The sequence below is a fragment of the Anser brachyrhynchus genome, assembly GCF_964034855.1.
Source record: "Anser brachyrhynchus genome assembly, chromosome: 9".
NCBI classification, from domain to species: Eukaryota; Metazoa; Chordata; class Aves; order Anseriformes; family Anatidae; genus Anser; species Anser brachyrhynchus.
Window position 1 is genome coordinate 2,508,947 of NC_137703.1, and position 21,439 is coordinate 2,530,385.

Here is a 21,439-nt window from a genome sequence, read left to right on the forward strand (position 1 = left end):
GGGGGGAGGGGGAGCGGCGCCGCCGCCGCGCGGGGCCGTGACGCGAGCGGTGACGGGGAGCGGGGGGAGGGGGCGCCGTGAGGTGCTGAGGGCCCGGCCCGACGCCATCTTGGGTGGCGGCTGAGGCGGGGCGGGCGGTACCAGGCAGTGCCATACGCGGCCCTACCGGGCCGTACCGGGCCGTACCAGGCTGTAGCGGGCCGTATCGAGCAGTACCGGGCCGTGCTGTGCCGGGCCATGCCGCCCCGCCGTCCCCGGCCGCTGCCCCCACCGAAAGCCCCCTGCCGGCTCTGCGCCCGCCGCCCCCAGCGGGTGCTCCCTGAGGGGAGCGCGGCCCCGCGCTCCGCGCCGCTGCTCGAGCGCCAGTTAAAAACAAGAAAAACACAGTCCAAAAAAAAAAAAAACCCACGGTTTTGATCAAAAGCTTTCACTCGGGGCCTGGCGGTGCGGGGCGGCCTCTGGAGACGCGGGTAAGCGTCTCCAGAAGAGCCAACAACCTCCACACGCAGCGGGGCTTTGCAATGTTCTCACCTACACCACACAGCAGCTGTGCTCCAACTCCCCAACAAAATTTAGGGGGAATATTTCTGATGGGGATGAGCAGCATTGAGAGCAAAATTATTTTTCCGTAAGATCATATTTCACAGCACTTCCTAGCCTCGTGACATGATAAAGAGAGGCTAAATTGGCTTATTTATGTCCAATATAGGTAGCTGTCAGTTTTTGGATGGCTACCTCAGAATTTTTTACAGGCCCACGTCTTACCATCTGATGATGACAGTCAGGTTTTGTGGCAGTGGATTTTGGCCAGTAGTAACTGCTGTAACTCACTGTCAGGTGATGTAGGTGGACACTCTTTTCATACTAATTATGAGCTATCAGGACATAGGTTTCTGAGGTTTGAGTATGGTCATCAGCGTTACATGTTTGTTAACTCCCTGCTTCCTTCCAGGATGCTTTGTAACACAAAATGTTACTTAGGTGTTACTCAAACTGCCCTGAGTTGCAAAAAGCCATCCCTGAATTTGTATTGAACATATTAGCAAAGGGAATGATACCAGGAAAATTCCGTAGAGGTGCGTTGTTTGTACACAGCCTGAGACATTTTGTTTACACCAAATAATGTGCTTCTCAGACTATGTCCCTGTCTTCATTTTGGTAAATCCTAATATATATATATATATTTATCAGGAACTCAGAGCTGATAAACTATGGCCTCTTGACAGTGGCTCTTCCAGAAAGAAGAATCTCCCAGTTCCACAGCTTTTCTGTGACACAGCTGATTAGACTACAGAAAACATCTAAAAGGTAGAAATCAATGATGTTCAGGGAAAAAAAAGTATATAAAAAAAGTATTTTCTTCACAAAACATCTAGTTTTTTTCTTCTCAAGACTCACTTGGTAATGCGTGTGACATCTGAACTCAATTTTAATTTTGGAGTAAAATATGCTCAGAGCAAGACCTGTTACCTCCAGTCTCCCAGAACATTAGAAAAAAAGCTGCTAGCCAAACTGTTTAAGCTAACCTGGTTCATTTTGTTTCAAAGGAGATGAAGAGTACTGAAACGAATCGATTCACTTGTAGACCAGAGGAGATAGTAAATTCTTTTCTCTTAACATAATTTAATTCTATACATAAGTAGAAACGCTCTCTGGAATTTGTAGTCCCGATGCATGTAGTTTGTACTCCTAGTGACGAGAAAAGTAAGTCAGGAGTTGTGGGGACTCTTCTCTGTTAAGCCCTCTATGTTGATAAACCTCGTGTCATCAATGGCCTTTACAGTTGTTGAGAAAAGTCAAAGCTATGACAGGAGATGTAGTCTCTGAAGTGTGTAAACTAAGTCACTCAGAGATAAGAATATCAGAGAAGAGAACTTGATACACGTTTTATGTTCAAGAAGACACAAAGATGGTAACTACTCGGACTATGGGCTACCAGGGAGTGTTTTATCTCTGGGAGATTTTTCAGTGGATGAGGCTCCACTCACAGGCAGAGAGAGTTCCAATCAAGACTGAAAGTGACACGAGTCCGAGTCACCACAGCCACATAAATATAGTAACAATGTCACAGCAATATGGGTAGGGTAAATTAGGCTTAATTAGACCCGATGTCATTCTATATAGGCATAACTAGTTGTCTCCCAATATGTAAACCATCTTGTTCAAAGCTGGCTTTGGTACAGCAACCCCTACGTGTTGCAGTCTGGATAGACAAGAAAGACATTTTCTTGACATGGCTATTTGCATTTTTAAAAGTGATGCTGTTTATCCATTTGATAATGATTCAGGAGACTACTTAGAGAAAAAAAAAAAGGAAAAAAAAAAGGAAAAAAACCCATCTACTTAGCTAGTTCTCATTCATTTTTTTGATAGCACAGCTGGCTTAAGAAAACAGGATGTTTTAATGGTATAACCATGCCAATACCATACCTCATTGTTTCCAAATTAATGTATTTCAAATTGATGCTGTCATTTCAGAAGGAAGTCTTTACTAAAGAAACAAGAAAAATATTAACATAGGTAAAAAGTAGAAATGTGTGAAGTCTGGGAAACAAGAAATTCCATCAGCCTGTTCAATTTTATAACAATTGAACAGAACTGACAGAGTGTCTCATTAGTTTTAGGTTCTGCATTTACTGTTTTATGGAAATGATTAACAGGTAAAATATATTGCGTTACCAAATCGGAAATCTCTTATATTTGCTATGGCTTTTGTTACACCAAGTAATCCTGTATTTACATCTGAATGGCTTGAATTAGCTGAAGTGAAACTCCCTAGATTTAATTTTCAGGCATATCTTAAAACAGCCGCCTCCTTTTGTGATGAAAGATTGTGTCGTATGTTTCACAGGGACATGCAAAATCCTGCATCTTCTTCATTCTCTGTCATCTTTGGAATTGCCCTTTCTGAGCATACCTATTGTAGTCACATCGTTGGTGTGATGGAAATAGTATTACACTGGTAACCATGCCCTAATACTTTTTGCCAAACCACAGCTTTTTTACATAATAAGAGTATCTTGAAAGGAATACCTAAAGATAAAAAAGGTTTAACTAATAAATATTACAAATAATGTGAAAATTCAGGGTAAAACACTGTGAATCTCTTATTCTGACTGGCTGATCTGTTTGTGCAGCTAAAATTCAGCTCCTCCCGAGGAAATTATGCACAGATAGATGGAAATACAAGACTTTTAAAAAGTGTAATAGCTTTAGAGCTTTGTCTGAAAGTATCACTTAAAATATTGAAAAGTTACTGTTAGAGAACAGCATGAAGTCATTGGTCTCAAAATTAAAACAAGGACACACCTATCAATAATATGCTGGTTAGTTCTAACATCACTTCTTTTGAGAAACAATTTTAGTGTCCCCGAGAAAGATTTCTGCAGAGTGATTTTTAAATTTTTGTGGTCCAAAAAAGTTTTCTTTGAGAATCAGTATCTTAAGGCAAAGGAAATTCCTGACCATGCCTTAAGATCACAAGCAGTCAGGCTGTGAAGGTGGGGAATATACAGTGTCTAAGTAGTTTGTGGAAGGGAAAGAAAAAATTTTTTGCCCCATCGCTGCTCCTGTCATAGTTACCCTTTCCTTGTCTTCATTAACCCAAACATATTGAGTTATTGCTCATCCCACCTCTGCCACCTCCCTCTGTCACCACGCTTAGCAATAGCTGATGATGTAGCATGAGGTTTGGAAAAGATGGAAGTGGAAAGCCAGCACATTCTCTAGCGACCAAAACTGACTCAATGCCCTAACTAGTAACAATGACCTTTTAGTGAAGTCATCTCTCTCTTAACCTTCCCCCGTGTTCTTGGAAAAAGATTGACAGAGACAAGGACTGAGCAATAGTCATGTCCTTTCATGAGTAACCATTTCAAAATAACTGAGAACCGCCAAGCTGGTGTTCCTTGTAGGATCTTCCTTCAGATTGACACCTGTCATAAAATCCCATTGCTGCATCACCGGATCTAACATACCCTTCTGGCGTGAGGCGTTTTCTTACTGTGCATCCTCGCAGGTAATGTAAGAACAGGCTCTGCTCTTATGAAATTATGTTCGTTTGGAGGAAGACTGTCCTTCATCAGTCTTTGATCTGCACTTCTGATCTGGTATCATCTGAAGAATAATTCACAGTCTGACTTAAGTGAAGGCATAATCGGAGATTAATCAAGTGCATTTTGTTTAACTGTAGTCTAATTAATCTGTTTAGCTCTCAGAGGAACAATTACCGAGTTATTTTTTATTGGTTTGATTTTACCTCAGATGTGCAGTGCAAATCTCCCAGCATATGGAGGAATAGTTCTGAAGACGAGTTCCCTTCTGAATTCTTGATCTTGTGGCATTGGTCTGTCTGTTAACAAAACAGAACAACAACAAAACACAGGTATTTTCATTCTAAATTAGTTTCTCTACAAGGATATGGTTTGGTTTAATGTAGATACCTACAACATAATAAATTATGCACATAATGCAAATTCTCTTGGCATGCTGATGTTAAAACATCACATGATATTACAACCCAAACCTGTATATCTTTTTCATGTTTTTGCGTATTCCTCAGATTGGAAAATAATACTAATGCAAATATAAAGTTGTGAATTAGGTTTTTCTCCTCTTCCAGTCCTTCAAGCATTAACAGGAAAGATGCTGAGAGGAGCTGGCTTAACCTCTTATTAATGAGTGGCTCCTGGCACCTGAACATAAAGTTAGGGTAGCTTGAGGTAGTTGCAATTTGTGCAGGATTTGAGCTCTCTGGGACTGTATAGGTGGTAGAAAGGAGATTCCACTTGACGAGGAAGAATTTTTCTCCAACGGGAATTTCTTGTAAGCAAAAAATTTGGTCACTTTTCAGAGCTCCTGACACAGAGGGTTTGCTGCTTGCGTGTGGTATGAAAATTCTGCTTTGCCAAGCACCTACAACATGGAGAGGCCATGCTGGTTTATAGCAGCGATCCCTTGGACCCTCGGGGGAAGGCAGAATATGTGGGTTGGAGATGGCTTTTAGCCACAGCTGTCCCTTACCCCGGTTGTCACTTCCGTGCTGTGCCTCCTACGGGGTGTAAAGCAGAATTGGTTCTTCAGCGTTCCAGGTCATGCTGCGAGCCTCCCCTGCTCTCAGATGTTCACGTACTTAGGTAACTTTGCTGAGCCAGGCCCTGCTTCGGGTCTCCCAGGGAATGGTGTTTTATTTGCTGGGTGGCACAGCGGGCAGCTGGGCCCTCCTGCACGTTCCCACTTCCAACATCCTTTCCTTGGGGCTGGGACCATGAGCAAGTGCAAGCTTCCCAGCATCATCTGGGAGCTCCATTTCACAGGAAGTACAAGGAGGAGTACTCACTATTTTGAAGCCGCTTTATTCTCAGTCTGGCATAGTAATCATACTTTAGAAAGCTAGTCTCCCTCTATTTTTTATTTTTATTTTTTAGTTCTTCCTTTCTTCAGCTAATAAACTTTGTTATACAGGTTACTGAGCTTCATATACGCATACATAGATGCATCAGAAATAGTTTACACTTACAAACTTGTAACGTTTATAATTTTGAACTTTGCACTTGATTATACAATTAGAAAATGTGTGATTATCAAGTTATTATATTGAAAATCTCTTCTGAGTAATAATAGTGATTGATCTGAAATCTTTTACTAATGTATTTTGCCCTAAACATTCAATAAAGTAACATGAATTACTGAAAATGGCATCTCATAGCCAGCAAACTGTCTCCCTAGGATGAGAAACAAAGTATTATGTGAAGCTGAGAAGATTTGTTTCACAAATAAAAATGTTTATTAATCCTGGGGTTTATCTGCCTTTCCAGACTCGAAATGGAATAGCTAGTATTAACAAAAAAGTAGATCACTGGACTGCTGGTGGGATATTTTATGACAATCTTTCATCTGGTATGCAAACGCAGCTAGTTGTTTTCATTTTACACACATCATCCCCAAGCCCGGAATCCAACCGCACTTGCTGGACGTTGGAACAGCCATATCACATAATACCTAAACTTAGCCTGGGATCAGCTGTGAATATTGCACCAGATGAAAAAGGCTTAAAAAAGCTGTCACGCAGAAACAGTAAATACACAGAATTGAGCATCATAGAACAGGGATTTTGTTATAAAAGGGACATTTTTACAAAAAGCAACTGCCTAAGATTGAACAGGACCAATTCAAGTAAGGCACCGTGGATTTCTCGGGCTCCATGAAGCAGCTCAAGTTCTTTTGCTGCTTTTTTTCTTTTTCACCTTTCCCCAAAGTAGCTCTGTAGCTCCTTAGCATCCAAAGCCTTTTCTAGAAAGAACTTGAGGTGCTGACAGACATTTTCTGCTGAATGAGAGGGCAGCTAGAGGCATAAGGATCCCAGAAGCAAGTCAGCACGGAGCCCTTAGCATCAGCTCATGCAAACCCCGCACCACGCAGCAATAGGCTGTGAGCAGCACTGCTGTGCCTGCATTTCAGACCTCCCCGCTGAAGGAACAGCAACCACAGGCTGATTTCAGGGGAACTAATCCAAAGTCACACTTTTGCAAAAGACAACACAATTTTTATGGTTAAATCTAGGAAAAAAGAGATGATTTCTACTCTCTGAATGTGACTTTTGCATTTAGTCTTTTATGTCATTGTGTTAGAATCATGCCGTTAAGCAGAAGCTGTGTCTAGGATCTCCCCTTTTAGTAGTGTTTGATTTTATTTGAGCCTCTATGTTCACCTCTGCTGTTTTCTTATTTTACCCATTTGAACTGTTTGAGCCAGACTGCAATTTTTTCTCTCTTAGAAAGCATTCACACAAACATGAAGTTCTTTTCCGGATTGCTTTGTTAGCTGATTCTTTATTAGTTGCTCAAATTTGCTTTGTTCCAGTCGTAAGCCATTTTGCAGTGAAAGGCCGTACATCGAGTATCTGCAGCATCTACAACAAATCCACGAGAGTTCCTGCTGTCGCTGCTGACTCTGCTATCCTTGCTTTACTCTTGCTATTGTCTAGAGGCATGCGAAAACAGCAGTGTGACGGACTGTGCACTGAAGACACATCTGGTGTGGGTGCGTGTCATCCCTTTTGAGCTGCTGTCTTCTTGGATAGATTAAACCTAAAATTAAATACAGCATTCTGCCCTGCTTCTCTTCTCACTTAAAAAAAGAATTGATATGCAATCATTTCAGCTTATTTCTCTACTTACTTTTCAAATTGTTACCCTAACAATTAACAGTTTTAAGTTGCTTTTTGATGGAAGTTGGCTTAAGTGCTTTGCATGACAGTAGGAAAAGCTGTGGACCACAAACTCTTGACTACACATAATACGTAGTACAGTAGTCTAATGTTTTGAAATTTAAATACCACTGACAAGTGTCTTTGTTCCTTACAGGCCTAGAAAGATATCACAGTGCTGCTCTGTGGCCAGGGCTGGGAGATAAATGACTTACCCTGCTTTGAAAGGTAACATCGCCCGTATAACCAATGGCAGGTGCTACTCTAGAGCATGAACAGAAAGAACTTTTAGGTAGTTTTCTGCAAGAAGTTGCAGCTCTCATATCTTTGGGCTAAATTCATTCTCATGCAGGGGTCAGTCTCCTGCACAGTGGGACACTTCTGTTGTATTCAAAAGCTGCAGAGTTCCCACACATGTGTCTCCTTTATTTTTCGGTGTCCATTTTACAACCAGGATTTAGAATTATTTCTTATATTGTATTTTAGCTTTGCTGTATTTTGAAAAAAAAAATGTATTTACACGTATAAAAACTACCCTTTAGTTGGAGTGGCAGTTGGAAACCTACTTTCTAGCAGCACAATTACTCAGAGTAATGAACTGCACAGAACCGAAAAAGAAAATCAGCCTAAAATATTCTAATATGTCCAAAATTCAGTAGGATTCAACACCTTTCCACTTATAACACTTTAATCATGTTGTACAATACACTAAAATCACTAAGAGATGTTCTTGAACTTGGTTTCAGTAATGGCCCATATCAGATGTTCGTGAAACCAGAAGCTTGTTGATATCACTGTGCCAAATTAGTTTTAGTGGTCTCACTCATTTGGCACTGTCCTTCACCAGGCTTTCTTTTCTGTGCTTACTTTGGACCCAAGCATTATAGATGCCTTGAGGATGTCCTCCTGCATGGCCTGTTTGAATTCGAACCGTGTTAATGAGCACTTTTTTCTAGTTAAAGAGCTCTAGATATTTTCCTTTTTCATTTTTTTTTTGGAAGCTACTGCATGAATAGTTATAAGATAATGCACAATATTATTTTCCCTCCAAAAGAGAGCCTGCAAAACAGATCCCCAGATGGTACAAATTAAAGGTAGTTCCTCTGGCTTCAGTGCTAGTTTGCTGATTCACATCAGCAGAACATCTGCTCTTGCGATTAGAAAATAAACTTAGGGCTCCCACATGACTACAAACGCTAAGCAGCAGGCAGTCGTGTTAAAATTTATGTTCAGAGTTTCAGAGCTATCTCTGAAATAGTACACGAACCTATGTCTGATCTTAGTTATTCTGACTTAATTTAACTTTAATATAACCTTTTATTTGGGGATTGCTTTTGATTTACCTTGGTGATTTTTTTCTACAGTTCTGCTTATATACATTCAGCTCTTAATGCATTAGATCAGATCATTTGGAGACAAACTTACAGATTATGAATTGACCCTTGCTAAAGAAGTTTCTTGGTGCTGGAGCTGGAGTTGATCACAAAATTCATCAGCTGCAGACAGCCAAAAAAGAACAGGAATCAAGCATGAATCAGCAGATTGCAGGGCTGCATTTCCTGTCTTTGTCTTAGCAGCTCTACCATTCAAACAGAACAATTTCCTAATAAGTGCAAAGCAAGAAAATTTCATTTGGAATAAAAAGTGAGGAAACAGTTGGCTAAAGGAGGTGTTTCAGTGTCCCTAATACCCGCTCACGGGACTGGGAACTTCAGTATTCTGAATTCTGTTCCCCTTGAAGGCTGGCTGGCTGCAGCAAGGGTAGGTCACATATCCTTAGTTTCTCAGCCTTTCAGACGGAAGAGTGATACTCGGATCTGTATTTTAAAAAATAATATATACAATATGGTTAGCTAATTAAATACCAGTATGAAGTATTAGGTAATATGAGTTTCACGTTGTACATGAAGCACTCGGGCACTGGAACAGGCTCCCCAGGGCAGTGGTCCCAGCACTAAGTCTGCTGGAGTTCGGGAAGCATTTGGATAATGCCCTCAGACACAGGGTTTGGTTTTTGGCCAGTCTGCATGGAGCCAGGAGTTGGAGTCAATGATCTTCGTGGGTCCCTTCCAACTCGGGGTATTCTATGATTCTGTGACTAAAAGGATCACAGAGACAGAGATGCTTATGGGAGCATCTAAATTGTAAGCTGTCTTACTTCTGGCTGTTAACAGTGCCAGCAAGCAGAATTTAGCATATAAAATGGCATTGGATCCAAGATGCCTCTTTTATGCAGCAAAAATGTAAATGTCCAGATGCAGATTGCTATTTTCAATGCTGTGTTTCAGGCTAATTTTGCAAGGAAACTAGAAAATATAACTGACTTAGGAATTTCGGAAGGCTGAAGGATTGACGTTGAGTAGAGATGCGAAAATACACTAACTATGCATCTCTCTTTGTTAAACTCTAATGAAGAAAATGAGTACTTCTGAGCAGCAGCACTAATGAGGCCCATTCTCATAAGGACTCGAGACTGATCTCTCCTTGATATTCTGATGTCTGATAAGGGGTAATATTTCTGTTTCAGCTTTTCTTTTGGAGGGGGGATAATGGCCACATAATTTTCCCGAAATATGTAGAGTTTTAGTACCTTTAAGAACTCTACACCTGTCAGATCACCTAGATCAACTCTTTTCTTTTAGTGTTCATTACTTCTTTTTATATTAAAATTTCCTTTTAGGTACGAACTGTAATTCAAGGCTCTGATAAATCACTACCACCTTCACGCGAAAATTCATTTTAAGGTTAATGGCAATTCCGATTTAGCAGCACATCATTATAATCTAATAAGCTGGGGAGTAACTATTGTCCTTTCTCCACCATGATTTTCCGAGTCTGTGAGACAGGGTGGAATATTGTTGAGTTCCTGCAGGAGAATAATGCTGCTGGCACAGCGAAGGAAGCAGAGGAAGTGAAACTGCTGAGGAGTGACAAGGGCCTGGGAGAATGGCGGCCTGGCAGTCCCAGATGCTGTAGTGGCCAACAGAATATTTTTTTTTCAGTATTTTAGTAGACTATGAGTAATACTTGCCCACAACCTAGGAAATAGAAAACTGAAGTAAAGCTGGTTGCACTCCCATCTGTTGCAGAGAAGACTTTGAGGCAGACTTACCTGCCTGAGGATTTGAGTACATAGCTGCCGGTGTACGTTTTACTCTAATGGTAAAAATTGATTTAAAACAAAAACAAAAACAAAAAAAAGGAGAGAGGGAAAGAAGAAGGGAAAAGGAAAACCTCACAGTAGCCAGTTAGGAAGAGAAGCAAGGGTGTCCGCAGACAAGTTACCTCCTGTGGGCTCCTCTACAGTGCAGCGCGTGTTCCCCCGTAATACCTTTCCTGTAGAAATGAGAGAGTTTTCATGCAGATCCACTCAACCCCCTATTGATTGTTCCTGCCTTTGATGCTCTTGGTGCAGACAGGAGCACACTTTAATCGGGAGCATGTGTTGCACACTAATGGGTTGTTAAGCTTTGGCATCTATATTACTGGGTAATGCATATCGAATATTAAATGACTATTGTCTATTTCTTCCCCCCTTAGCGTAAACCAAAGACTACAACTGAGAAATGGAAAAAGGATGGGGAGACTAGGAGATTCCCACCCTGGTGACATTGCCTCCCTTGGAACCCACCCCAGCAGCCATTCGGGGCTTGTACGTGCACAGCTGTGAGAGTGATGGGACAAGGTTTCTTCCTGGGGAGGTAAGTTTGGTACAGTCGGAGGGGGGAGTAGGTTGGGATGAGTGCTCTTGAAGTTACTAACATGAAGTAGTACCGCATACCGACAGCTTAGTAGTCAAATAGCAAGTGGAGTTTCTTCCAGAGTTATCTTCAATTCTCTGTAACTTTGAAAGATGTTTCAAATAAATGTCAGGCTTGTAGTTTTGTTAGCCTTAGCTCATTATTCATCGTAAGCTATCCTTGATTTGAAAATCACTCTTTCTTCTATGGAACAGATTGCAGGAGGGATTCCCATGAGATATAAACACTGTTTTTAATCCTCTCAGCATTTATATGCTGTAAATAAATCAGAACCCTGTGAAGCTAGTATGAAAAACTTAATACAATTTACTGTATATGTGAATTATATTGCTAACATATTTAATGGACTTTTAATTACAGTAAAATATACAATATCTTTGTGCCCGCTGGGTTAGTGAGGTTGGTAATAACAAGCCCCCCCAAAGCAAATGAAAAAGCATATAGAAGGTCCTGTGTTACTGCTGCAAATCATCACGTTCAGAGGGTCTCCCTTGTCTCCAAGGGTGTTCTTTTGGCAGCTGGGTTCTAGTCTTTCCCTCGCTGGTTATAGCTTTCCCTAGCTGGTGGTACTGTGGGTTGGAAATACTGCGAAAGGAGGAGATGATCCAAAAAACTAAAAAGTTAAGGTCAGAGGCTATACTGCTGCGGTACCTTTTTCACATTAAGGTATTCTTTCAGTGTGTGATACTGTTTGTATTTATTGGCTAAACAAGTTTATGAGAAAAGCTACAAATACTGATTTAACTATAGCTCATCTCAAAAATGTTTGCCTTTTTTTTTAAATGAAAGCTTGAAGTAGAAAACAACAGAATAATAAGACTTGTTAATGAGATAATTGTCAGAAATAATTTCCTCAAAATAATTTATCTTTAAAGAATTTTTTTGACAAATTTTTTTGAACATTTGAGTCTATAGAGTTTCGAGTTGAATTGGAATATTTAAATTTTAAGGGACTTAAACCAGCATTTTTGGGATCAAATAAATATTAAAGCAAATGCGTTTCTCTGTTTTGACACACTTCTTTGAGAAAACAGTAAGTTGGACATCACTTGCTGTTATGAAGTTTCTGTTCCCCAAAGTGCTGTAGCTTTGAAACATTCGTCTTAATGTGGAAGGAAATGTACATATTTCCTAGAGTGCAGAAATTAGAATTTAAGAAATTGTCACCATTGGGTTGTAAATACTTCATGTCTGAAAATATCTGATCAATGTTGTAATTAGGAGCTTTGGGTTGAAAAAGTGAGGTACAGATCTGTGACTTAAACATCTCAAAACAGAGAGATCTCAAGATCATGTTGTTGCCATTAGAATTTACAATCAGTTTCAATTTTATTAACTGCAGTATGTCTTATGTGCCACAAGATGTCTCAGTGCAGAAATACTAAACTTTATACAAGTACTTTTACAATATTACTCAATTTAGGTAAGAATTTCCAGTATTTGGCTTGGGTTTTACCTAATACTCAACAGGGGCTTTTTAGTAGCACATGAGAAAGAGAAGTGGATACCTATTTACCCATTAGCAGAGGCAATAAATTATTATTTTAAATGGTTAATGAACAAAATGACTCATTGGAAAATCTTAATTTTAAAAAAGGAAGGGCTGAGAGTATAGCCCTGAGATAGCAGGTGATAGCTGAGAAACATGAACGTTTTCCTATGTAGGTTAAATGGAAAAACAATTTTTAACTACTATATTTCATTTCCACATTTGATTTTAATAAGATGTTACATATTTTAATTAATCATATTCAGGATTAGTATTGTTTGAGGTTGCTATAGGGAGTCGACTGCATAATGTTTTCTCTAAGGTGACATTGTCTTTGGGGCCTAATGTTACTAAAATCTATTAAAAAAATGTCTTTTGCATGTAATATATGTTCAGAGAATACTCGTGTAGTTACATGTATGAACAAAAGTAGGAATCCTTGCCTCCATTAAATGTTTATTTTCAAATAAGAAAATAAGAAAAAAAGAAAGAAAAAAATAAGAAACGGCTTCTTAACATACTTATTACAAGAGCAGAATGGGAAGTTTTCTCACCAATTTTTCTTTTCTCTATCCTTTCCCATTGTGTTCTTCAGCTTATCTTTTCTCACTTCCTCTCCTGCCCAACTTTTTATATACTTTCTCTGTAGCAGACTATTTCTTATTTTATTTTACCTTCTTAGATTAGGAGATAAAATAGAATAATTCAAGCTGTGTTTGTATGCGTTCATGCCGGTGTGCAGCATGTATAAATAACTGATGAATACAAAAGCATTTGTATTGTGAACAGCTGTATACATTTTAGGTACATTGAACCTTTCACTGTAAAGCCTTAACAACGGAAAAAACACGTGAATTCAGTCAAAAGCCATTGCATTGTGCTGCGGGTACGTGCAATGATAGTAGCCAGCGGTGGAGCCCTGGGCATGAGACCCAGCCGATAAGGAGAGTAACATTCATTTCTCAGAGAGCTGCTACACTGTTTACACAAGGCCTTTCCATTTTGCTTTGTATCAAAATGAAAAGAGGGATTTTAGCATGAATCTATGACGGTCCTAAACAAAACTAGAACGTTTCAGAATTATGAATCAGTTAAGAGAAGGCTGCAAGACTGGCTTTCTTTAATGATTAACGTGTATGCCTTAGATAAAGTAACTGAAAACTATTGATTAAGGCACAGTTACCCTTTAACAGCCGAGCGCAGTTGTTAGGGAGATTAGCTTTTCTTTGGATCAATGAAGTTGTTGCTGCATTCTCCAACTACATTTGCTAAAAAGCAAAGGCTCAGGTTTTAGAGCTAGATGATTTATTTAAACTCACAAAATTACGTATTTTAGCCAATGTTCCACAAGATTCGGGCTACTTATAGCAGTCGTATATGGTCCAGAAACTCTTCTCATCAGTCAGGCACAACAAAAAAATGATCTTTGGACCAAAGAAAGCATATTCTAAGGCTAAAAGGGAATGGATGAATAAAATAAGGAGTACAAGGAAATAATAAAAGAACAGTCTCCAAAAAAATATGGGCCAGGGCCTTATCATAAAAGTGTAAGAGCTATTGTCAGGGTTTTTTGCATACATCATGGGAAAGGAGTGCTTTAAGGAAGGACCTAGAAGAAAACAATGACGCAATTTCGTAAATGTGTTTGGTTTATTGTTTCTAAGTATAAGGAGCAGCATGAGAGCACGCACAAAAACACCCAATGAAGATCTAACAAAAAGACCACAAAAACTGTCATCACCACTCTGATAGCTACTGAAGGCCAGGGAAAGTGAGAAAATATCAGCTGTGCAAAGACCTGCAAGTGTCACTGGCAAGGGGGGCGCAGAGGAGACAGGTGAGGGGAGGTGTCTTGATGGCAGCCCAACTTGGCTCTAGACGTGGTACGGTTACATTGCAAACTGTGAACCAGTACAAGTGGTTCAAGAACATCACAGTTTGAATGCTGTAGAAACTGAAACACAAGGTAAAGCACGATTTGTTAAAATTGTATGCATTCAAAATAAGGTGTGTTTGTAATCGTTACTGGTTCATGAATTTATAATTGCAAATTTTACCTGCAGCTTGGTATGTGCTTTTTAAGTAGGGTCTCCACCCACAAGAATTTGCATCCCGAATTACAGAGGCTTAAATAATCTATTGTGTGATCTGATGAGATATGTGTCCAGAATCCTTATGCCTGGAATACTTGAGCTAATTATAAGTGCAAGAAGTCTAATTGTAGCAGCACAGAACTCTGCATGGGACATTTACTTTGGCAAGAAAGCCTACTTCAAGCAGTTTAATATGCATACGGGGCTTTTAAATATTGTTTTTCTACACATTAGGCTTAGAACTAATATTTGATATTTGAAAGCCTTTCCCTCAGTTGTTTCAGTTAACTTCTTAGAAATGCGGAGGAGATAGCAACAGAGGTGTTTGGAGTAACTCGACCAGCTCTAGAAGCTTGCATTACCTGACACTGAAAAAGCCTTGTCCTGCGTTCCTTCTACATGACACTTCCCTTTGATTCCGCAGAGTATTCGGTTACTGGGAGAGTGGTCTCTCGGACAAAGGAGGAGGGAGTGTTACTATCCAAATTTGTCATGGTTTCTTATGCTGTTCCCTGCCTTCCCTTAAAACAGCATTTGATCCTATTGGAATTACGTTCAATCAGCTCCATGACAGCTGGTCCAAAACTCAGAAAGCTCATCGTGGTTTTATACCAGGGTCATCTTATCAGTGAATGGTCAGAAGGGCGATTCCCCATATTCTGGATTTGTTAACTTCGAAATTGTCACACCCAAACATGGCCCAGTGGATAAACTTCTCGAGAGGGGCAGGATACAACATGCCTCAGGATTCACAGATCCTGCCTGTTGTGTTTTGCAATCCATTTATTTATCCAGGGATGGTTGTTCTGTCAACAGAAACAAACAGTTACAGCCAACTTTGTGTAAGAAATAACAGCTTCAGACATGATATCCCCTTTCCAGTCCTGTTCCATTACAGGGAACGTTATATTTTTCAGCTACACAGTCAAAGGCTCTAAAGCTCTCCATAGCAGGATGAAGCAGCGAAATGCCTTGATAACTTCCTTGCTATTGATTGCACCATGTAATGTGGGATGGGATCAGATATCAAACAATTTCCAGGCTTCCAGCAGGGACAAAACAGTGCCCTGGCGTGAGTATATGCACAAGGGCAGAAGGCACAGATGCTGTGTTCAGTGGCACGGGGGGGGTCCTGCTCCCTGCCTCTGACAACCGACCTTCATTCAGCACGAGCCCGTCTGGTTGTGGGCCAGGGCAACGTGCCACGCTGGCTGCCAAGCGTGCACAGCTGTGCTCTGCTCTGTATTCCTGCAGAGCTCAGACAGAAGTTGCACTTCCTCTGCACCTCCCTATCCATGTCATAAAACTTTCCAAGGACCTTTACACAAAACGTGCTGGATATTCACGGAAATGCTTTGCTCCAGGTGCAGGAAGGAAATTTTAAGCAGTGGAGTTTCTATCCACTAACTCCTCATCCTAAAGAAGCCCCCAGGTACGCTCTTTATTCATACAATATAGGAAAAGACCAGCTAGCTCCAGGAGCAGATGAACTAATTAAGTCTGGGCTCTGTGGATTTATGTGCTCTTGTTGGCTCTCTTGCGGCTAAAATGGAACATTTATCCCACAGAGATTAGTCTCTTGTACCTTATCAGCCCTGCCTTCACCGAGGGCACCGGTGTGGTCACTTTTCTCTATCTCACTGATTTTTTTAATTAAACTTTCAGTCATGTAATCCTTTGAGAATCCTTCTCTCTGTCCTAGCTCATTGATATTTAAGGCTTAAAAACTATTCAAAAAGGTAGGGGGCTCCATGGGCAGATAAAATGGCTATGGTTTCTCATCTTTAGGAAACCTCACAGAAAAACAATTTTTAAATTCTTGATATTCTGTAAAGTGAATGGAATAGAGTCCATTTCCTTTGGAGTGTAATGTATAAGATTTTCTTCAAATCAATGTGAGCGTTGTTTCATCTATTTCGATAACCTGAAGAAGCAACTGTTTGCCTGAAAGCTTATTCTCTATTCTTGCTATATCAGCTGGTCTATATGTTGTTTCTCCCTTCAGAACTTGCTTCTTGTCTAATTAGAGACCCCGGTGCACTCATTAAATCTCTCAAGGGGTATTTCTACTTGAGGAAGTCCTGAGGCCAGTCAACTAGACTCAGATTTATAATAGACACATGATTAGATTAAACTAGTGGGAGAACTAAATGTACCACACACATGCAAATGTTCATAAATTTCTTGTTCTGAAACAACACATTTTTTATCGCTGAACCGATGGGTTTAGAAAAAATAACATTACCATCGTTGCGGACTTTTTCAAAACCTTTTTTGGGCAAGATGATATTTTATATTGACCATAAATCTTCAGACCAAGCAATGGTGAGTCTAAATACTTGCTCCCCTTTTAGAAACGTAGGCTCAACATGACTCAGGATTTAGCCCACAGTAATTACTGTCAGTATTAATAACAGCTTCTGTTGGGAAAGCTTCCTTTGTTCACTGTTACAGCAAATTCACCCGATGACTTCTTGGCTTTGAATAATGTATGCATGAGACAATAGGGTATGTCTGGTGCTTTTCTAGCTGCTTCACCCTTCTGTAGCTTGAAATTCCTGCCTGTTTGTTAGTAAGGACTAAATGTAAACTTCTCACGTGAATTGCTCGACATGGTCATTTGGTCGCAGGAGAGAAGCACACGAGCTGACCTTTGCCACAACTTTTTCGAAGAGCATAATTGGGAAGTTCATTTTGCCAAGGCACAGGGTGACTGAATGACTTGCTCATGGTCAAGGATGATGACAGATGTAGGGGAAAAGAAATCCAACTATCTAAGCAGACATCCTAACCAGTGGAGCATGCTATCTCTGCAGATGTTGCTCAAGAAGGCGAAAATAAATGGGTTGGATTTTCTGGGACCGTATAACCAATAATTAGATGGCCTTTTTTTCTCTTGCTTTTAGAAGAACAAAGTCTATTAACTTCTCTGCCTTAGCATTTAAACTTCTCATGGTTGATACCATTCAATTAGTCTTCTAGTTAACAATCCATTGTTGCTTTAATGGCATTCAGAATGCTAATTCACTCCGCCATGAATCAGTAAATCTCAATGGAAATTTCATTTGAAAATTTTCTCTCCAAACTGTAGGAGTAGAAATTGTAGTTTTGTGCCACTCCTTGTGTCAGATTTAAACAAAACTAAATTTATCAGTAACAAAATTTAAAGTGGCTTCAGTACAGGCAGGACAGGATGCATCAAGATCTATAAAAACTGACCAAGCAGCCTGTCCCTCCATTCCTCGCCCACCACCAGGATTCCTGCGAGCAGTGGGACATACATAACCAGCGCCTTGCAGCACTGATGCCGTGCTATCTTCCATAGCTCCGCTGCTGGCTGCTGGCAAAGCAGCAGTGCAGGAACAAATCCAAACATGGAAACCGGTAGCGGTGACATCAGACCTACACCTTACGCACAGCAGGGATCTCAGTCTAGTCTGTGGCCTGATGAGGAGCAGATCCTGTTTGTTAAAATCCATTCATAATAATTGGTTCTGGAATGCAATAATATCCAAACAAATACTTAAGGTTCTTAGGTTCTTTTATACATAATTAAGAGTTTAAACTCTAAACCGACTATATTTTTACATGAGAAATATGTCCACAGGGCACTTTTTACAAAATGACAATTTACATCATGCTTTTCTTGCTGAACAAACCACTTGGCTATTTTACTTTTTGACAAAATATTTGAAGTAGACATTTTAAGCGCGGTTCACCTTTTTTGTTTCCAATTGCAAAAATTCAGATGGTCAACTCTGCCTTTTTTATCATTCAACACACACTAAGCTGAATAACCCCGAGTATACTATCACTAACAAAATAATGCAGTCATCTCTCACAAACATCTGCAGGTAAAACAGTATAATTTAAAATAGTCAAAGTGCTTTATAAATACATAGTTACTTATAAGAGTTCTCCAGAAGCAAATATTTTAGTCTGTCCCACAAAATACTTTGAGTAATGTTCATCAAAATCTGACGCTAGAAATTCTTACAGTTTTTCATTTTCCTTAAAACTTGTAGAAAACTCCTTTGATCTGATGTAGTTTTTTGCGAACGCGGTTAGTGTTTGGAGAGCTTCTGACAAACCTTCTCCTGTGATTGCACAACAGGGTTGTACGTACCAATTTCTGTCACAGCAGTGCTTCTTCACGTTGAACCTCCTGGTTATTTCCTCAGCATTTAAAGCTCCAGGCAAATCCTGCTTGTTTGCTAGCACGACAACTGGTACATTTTTTATAGATTCGTTCTTTAAAATGAGTTCAAATTCTTTCTTTGATTCTTCTAGACGTTGCTTATCAGAGCTGTCCACAACATACATGATTCCTTCTGCGTTTTCCAGGAAGTTGCACCAAAGCTGTCTCATTTTTTGTTGTCCTCCGACATCCCAAATTGTCAACGTAAAATCTTTGCCGGTTTCAATCATATCAACATTAAAGCCAATTGTTGGAATTGTTAGAAAATCTTCATTATACTTGAACTTGTACAACAACGTAGATTTTCCAGCAGAATCAAGTCCTAACATCAGTATATTAGCTTGTTTGACTTTGGAGTGTTTGGTGCTCTGGAGGCCCATCTGTGCCGTGGTGTCCTGTATGAAACCTTTACAGGTGGTATCCTCTGTCTTCTGTGCAGCCAAGTTTTTCAGTAAGACTTTTTCCCTCCTCCACGAGATGAAGCGCAAAGAGTAAGGAAGAAGAAGTGGAAGCAGCAGCTTTGCGCTATGAAAAATATTAAAAGCTCTGAACAAATACACTCTGGCTTTTACCAACTTGATAACATGCAAACAGTGTTTATGATGGTGTAATATTCAGTGCCAAGCCTGTGGGTGGAACACTGAGTAACGCACCGATTGGTCACGGAGCCCAAAGGTCTTTGAACATGTTTGAACACTGACCCACACTTAGATGACCATCCTTCTCTAGAATTCAAGAATGCTTTTTACGTTGTAAAATTATCTGTGATCTGGTTATACACCCCTCACGGTCCGGGGAACCACCCCCTGTCTGCCACTGTTTCAGTGTGTGCTCAGAGAAAACTGCGTTTTTACTGCATCCATTTTGGAGAAGAAACCTAATATCAACATGGGCAGTGAGGAGGGGAAATCTTATAGGTTTGTCTGGACTTATCGATCTGTGAAATGACGAGGTACCTGATTCATCAGTGTATCTCGTCTCCCAGCAATATATTAATCTCAAGAGGCTTCTAATGTAAGTCTACGTAGGTACATGGACTCAACCAAATCACAATAGCATAGGAGCTTTAAATGCTAAGCACTTAAAAACATGCTCTGCTCTAAAACTGTCTTCCTTTGACTCAGTAAGTTCCCTTCCTGCTCATTCCTGCGTGAATTTGTCTGCCTTGATTACGCTGTTGTAAACTCGGTGAGTTATGTTTTTATGAACACGTCTAACTGCGCCCTGCATGATGGAGACAGATAAACACGGGTCTTATGATCTGATCATTGGTGAGATTCAGCTACCTGAAATCTTCAGCTTCAGAAAGCTTCATTGTGATCTATTCTGTGGTTTCTCGCTGGTCCTGCGATGAAGATTTCCTTTGAGAAAGGAATAAGAAAGGTGGAAGTAACTGAGCCTCAATCAAAAGATGTTTTTTTTATTATTTTTATTTTTATACTAACATTCTAAATAGTAGATTAAAAAAGAGAAGAAATAGAAAATTTAGTCTAATATTATTTAATTTATGTTAGGTCTCCACTTTTTGACAGCTCCTAGATCTATATTGAGCTAGTCCAATGCATACCAAGTCCTTCAGTACTTATTTGCCCTTATAGCCAGATAACTAGTATTTATTAGTATCATTTGTCTTTGCTTCAGAAAATACATAATCAGCAAATAGATGTAAAGGTCTTCTGGCCAAATGAGCTGCTGACTGATAGGGTAATCATTTTGGTAATTACGACATCGGTTGCCCCGGATATTACACATTATGTAAAAAAAAAGTCAGTCTTGACAGACAAGTTATAAGCTGGTTTCTCTTGAAGCTAAAAGGGTTATACCAGAACTAATTGGGGGCAACAAAAGATGACAGTGACAGACTCACTCTTGTACATTTTTCATGTTTAATAACATACATAGATTATGTATAGGATTTCTTTCAGGAAAAAAAAAGTATTAAACCGTGGAAGAAAGTATTGTTGTTTCTTTATAAATAATGTATATGAATTGAAAGATGGGGAGAGAGGCAACTATGCAAAACGCATTGTTAGCACAGTCAAATGAATCATAATTCCCTGCAAAATAGCATGTCATTTCCATGAAATATGGTTATCTTGATAAAGGGCAAAACCTCCCTCCTGCGTGAGCTGTGACAGCGTGGATGGATGTATCCCTGGGTAGTGCTGTGATTTAAAGATTACTTACAGTTCTCTGCCCTGCACGTTTCCTCCAACTCTATTCGATATTTATGGTCTCAACTGTTATTTTACTAAATCTGACTACCACTTTAAAGTAGCGATTAAATGACGTCTGACTTTTTACAAGCAAACTAAACTTATTTCCAGGACAGAGCAGCTACTTTCTGAGGACCGTGTGTTTCCACTGTTGTAAACCGTACCTCAGTCAAGCACTGGTTTGGTTCAGAGAAAGGTTTTGTAACTCAGAGCCACTTCTGATGACTTCTTGTGCTCCTTAGCAGCTCGTGCAGCGGTACGCGATGCCGGCAGAGCCGCGGTCACCTGCACGTGGCGTACCATGGCGAGGCCTCTCCACCCGCTAGCAGGAGGCCCGCCGAGTGGCACTGCAGGTTGCATCCAGCATCCAGCATCCAGCATCCAGCATCCAGCATCCAGCAGTCTGCGGCTGGAAGGTTCTGCGGGCAGGGCCGCAGGCTTGAGCCTAATTCACTTACAGAAAGAGCAGGGCTGC

At 40.2% G+C, this 21,439-nt stretch overlaps 1 protein-coding gene and 1 long non-coding RNA gene across 3 annotated transcripts; one reads left to right on the forward strand and one right to left on the reverse strand.

Annotated features, from left to right (window-relative positions):
* The first annotated feature begins 49 nt into the window (after window positions 1–49).
* LOC308199792 lies at window positions 50–18,967 on the forward strand. Of its 2 annotated transcripts, XR_013954947.1 has the most exons (5): window positions 50–4,384; window positions 6,862–7,041; window positions 7,365–7,435; window positions 10,748–10,908; window positions 18,841–18,967. It is a non-coding gene; the product is annotated as an uncharacterized lncRNA (long non-coding RNA). The 2 variants fall into 2 exon arrangements; XR_013954948.1 differs by lacking the exon at window positions 18,841–18,967 and having other exon boundaries at window positions 10,748–11,576.
* On the reverse strand, window positions 17,849–21,245 carry ARL14 (ARF like GTPase 14). The gene is made up of 3 exons (XM_080604436.1): window positions 21,129–21,245; window positions 20,035–20,109; window positions 17,849–19,273 (listed from the first exon to the last, which is right to left on the reverse strand). Exons 2-3 carry the CDS (start codon window positions 20,061–20,063, stop codon window positions 18,544–18,546), a joined length of 759 nt encoding a protein of 252 aa, XP_080460562.1. The 5' UTR covers window positions 20,064–20,109; window positions 21,129–21,245; the 3' UTR covers window positions 17,849–18,543.
* Between the last annotated feature and the right edge of the window lie 194 nt (window positions 21,246–21,439).

Coding starts and splice junctions, on each gene's coding strand:
- ARL14 (XM_080604436.1), bottom strand. CDS start 20,063: ATGAAGCTTTCTGAAGCTGAAGATTTCAG. Junction 19,274..20,034: donor TCTGAAGCTGAAGATTTCAG/GTAGCTGAATCT, acceptor TATTTTTCATAG/CGCAAAGCTGCTGCTTCCAC.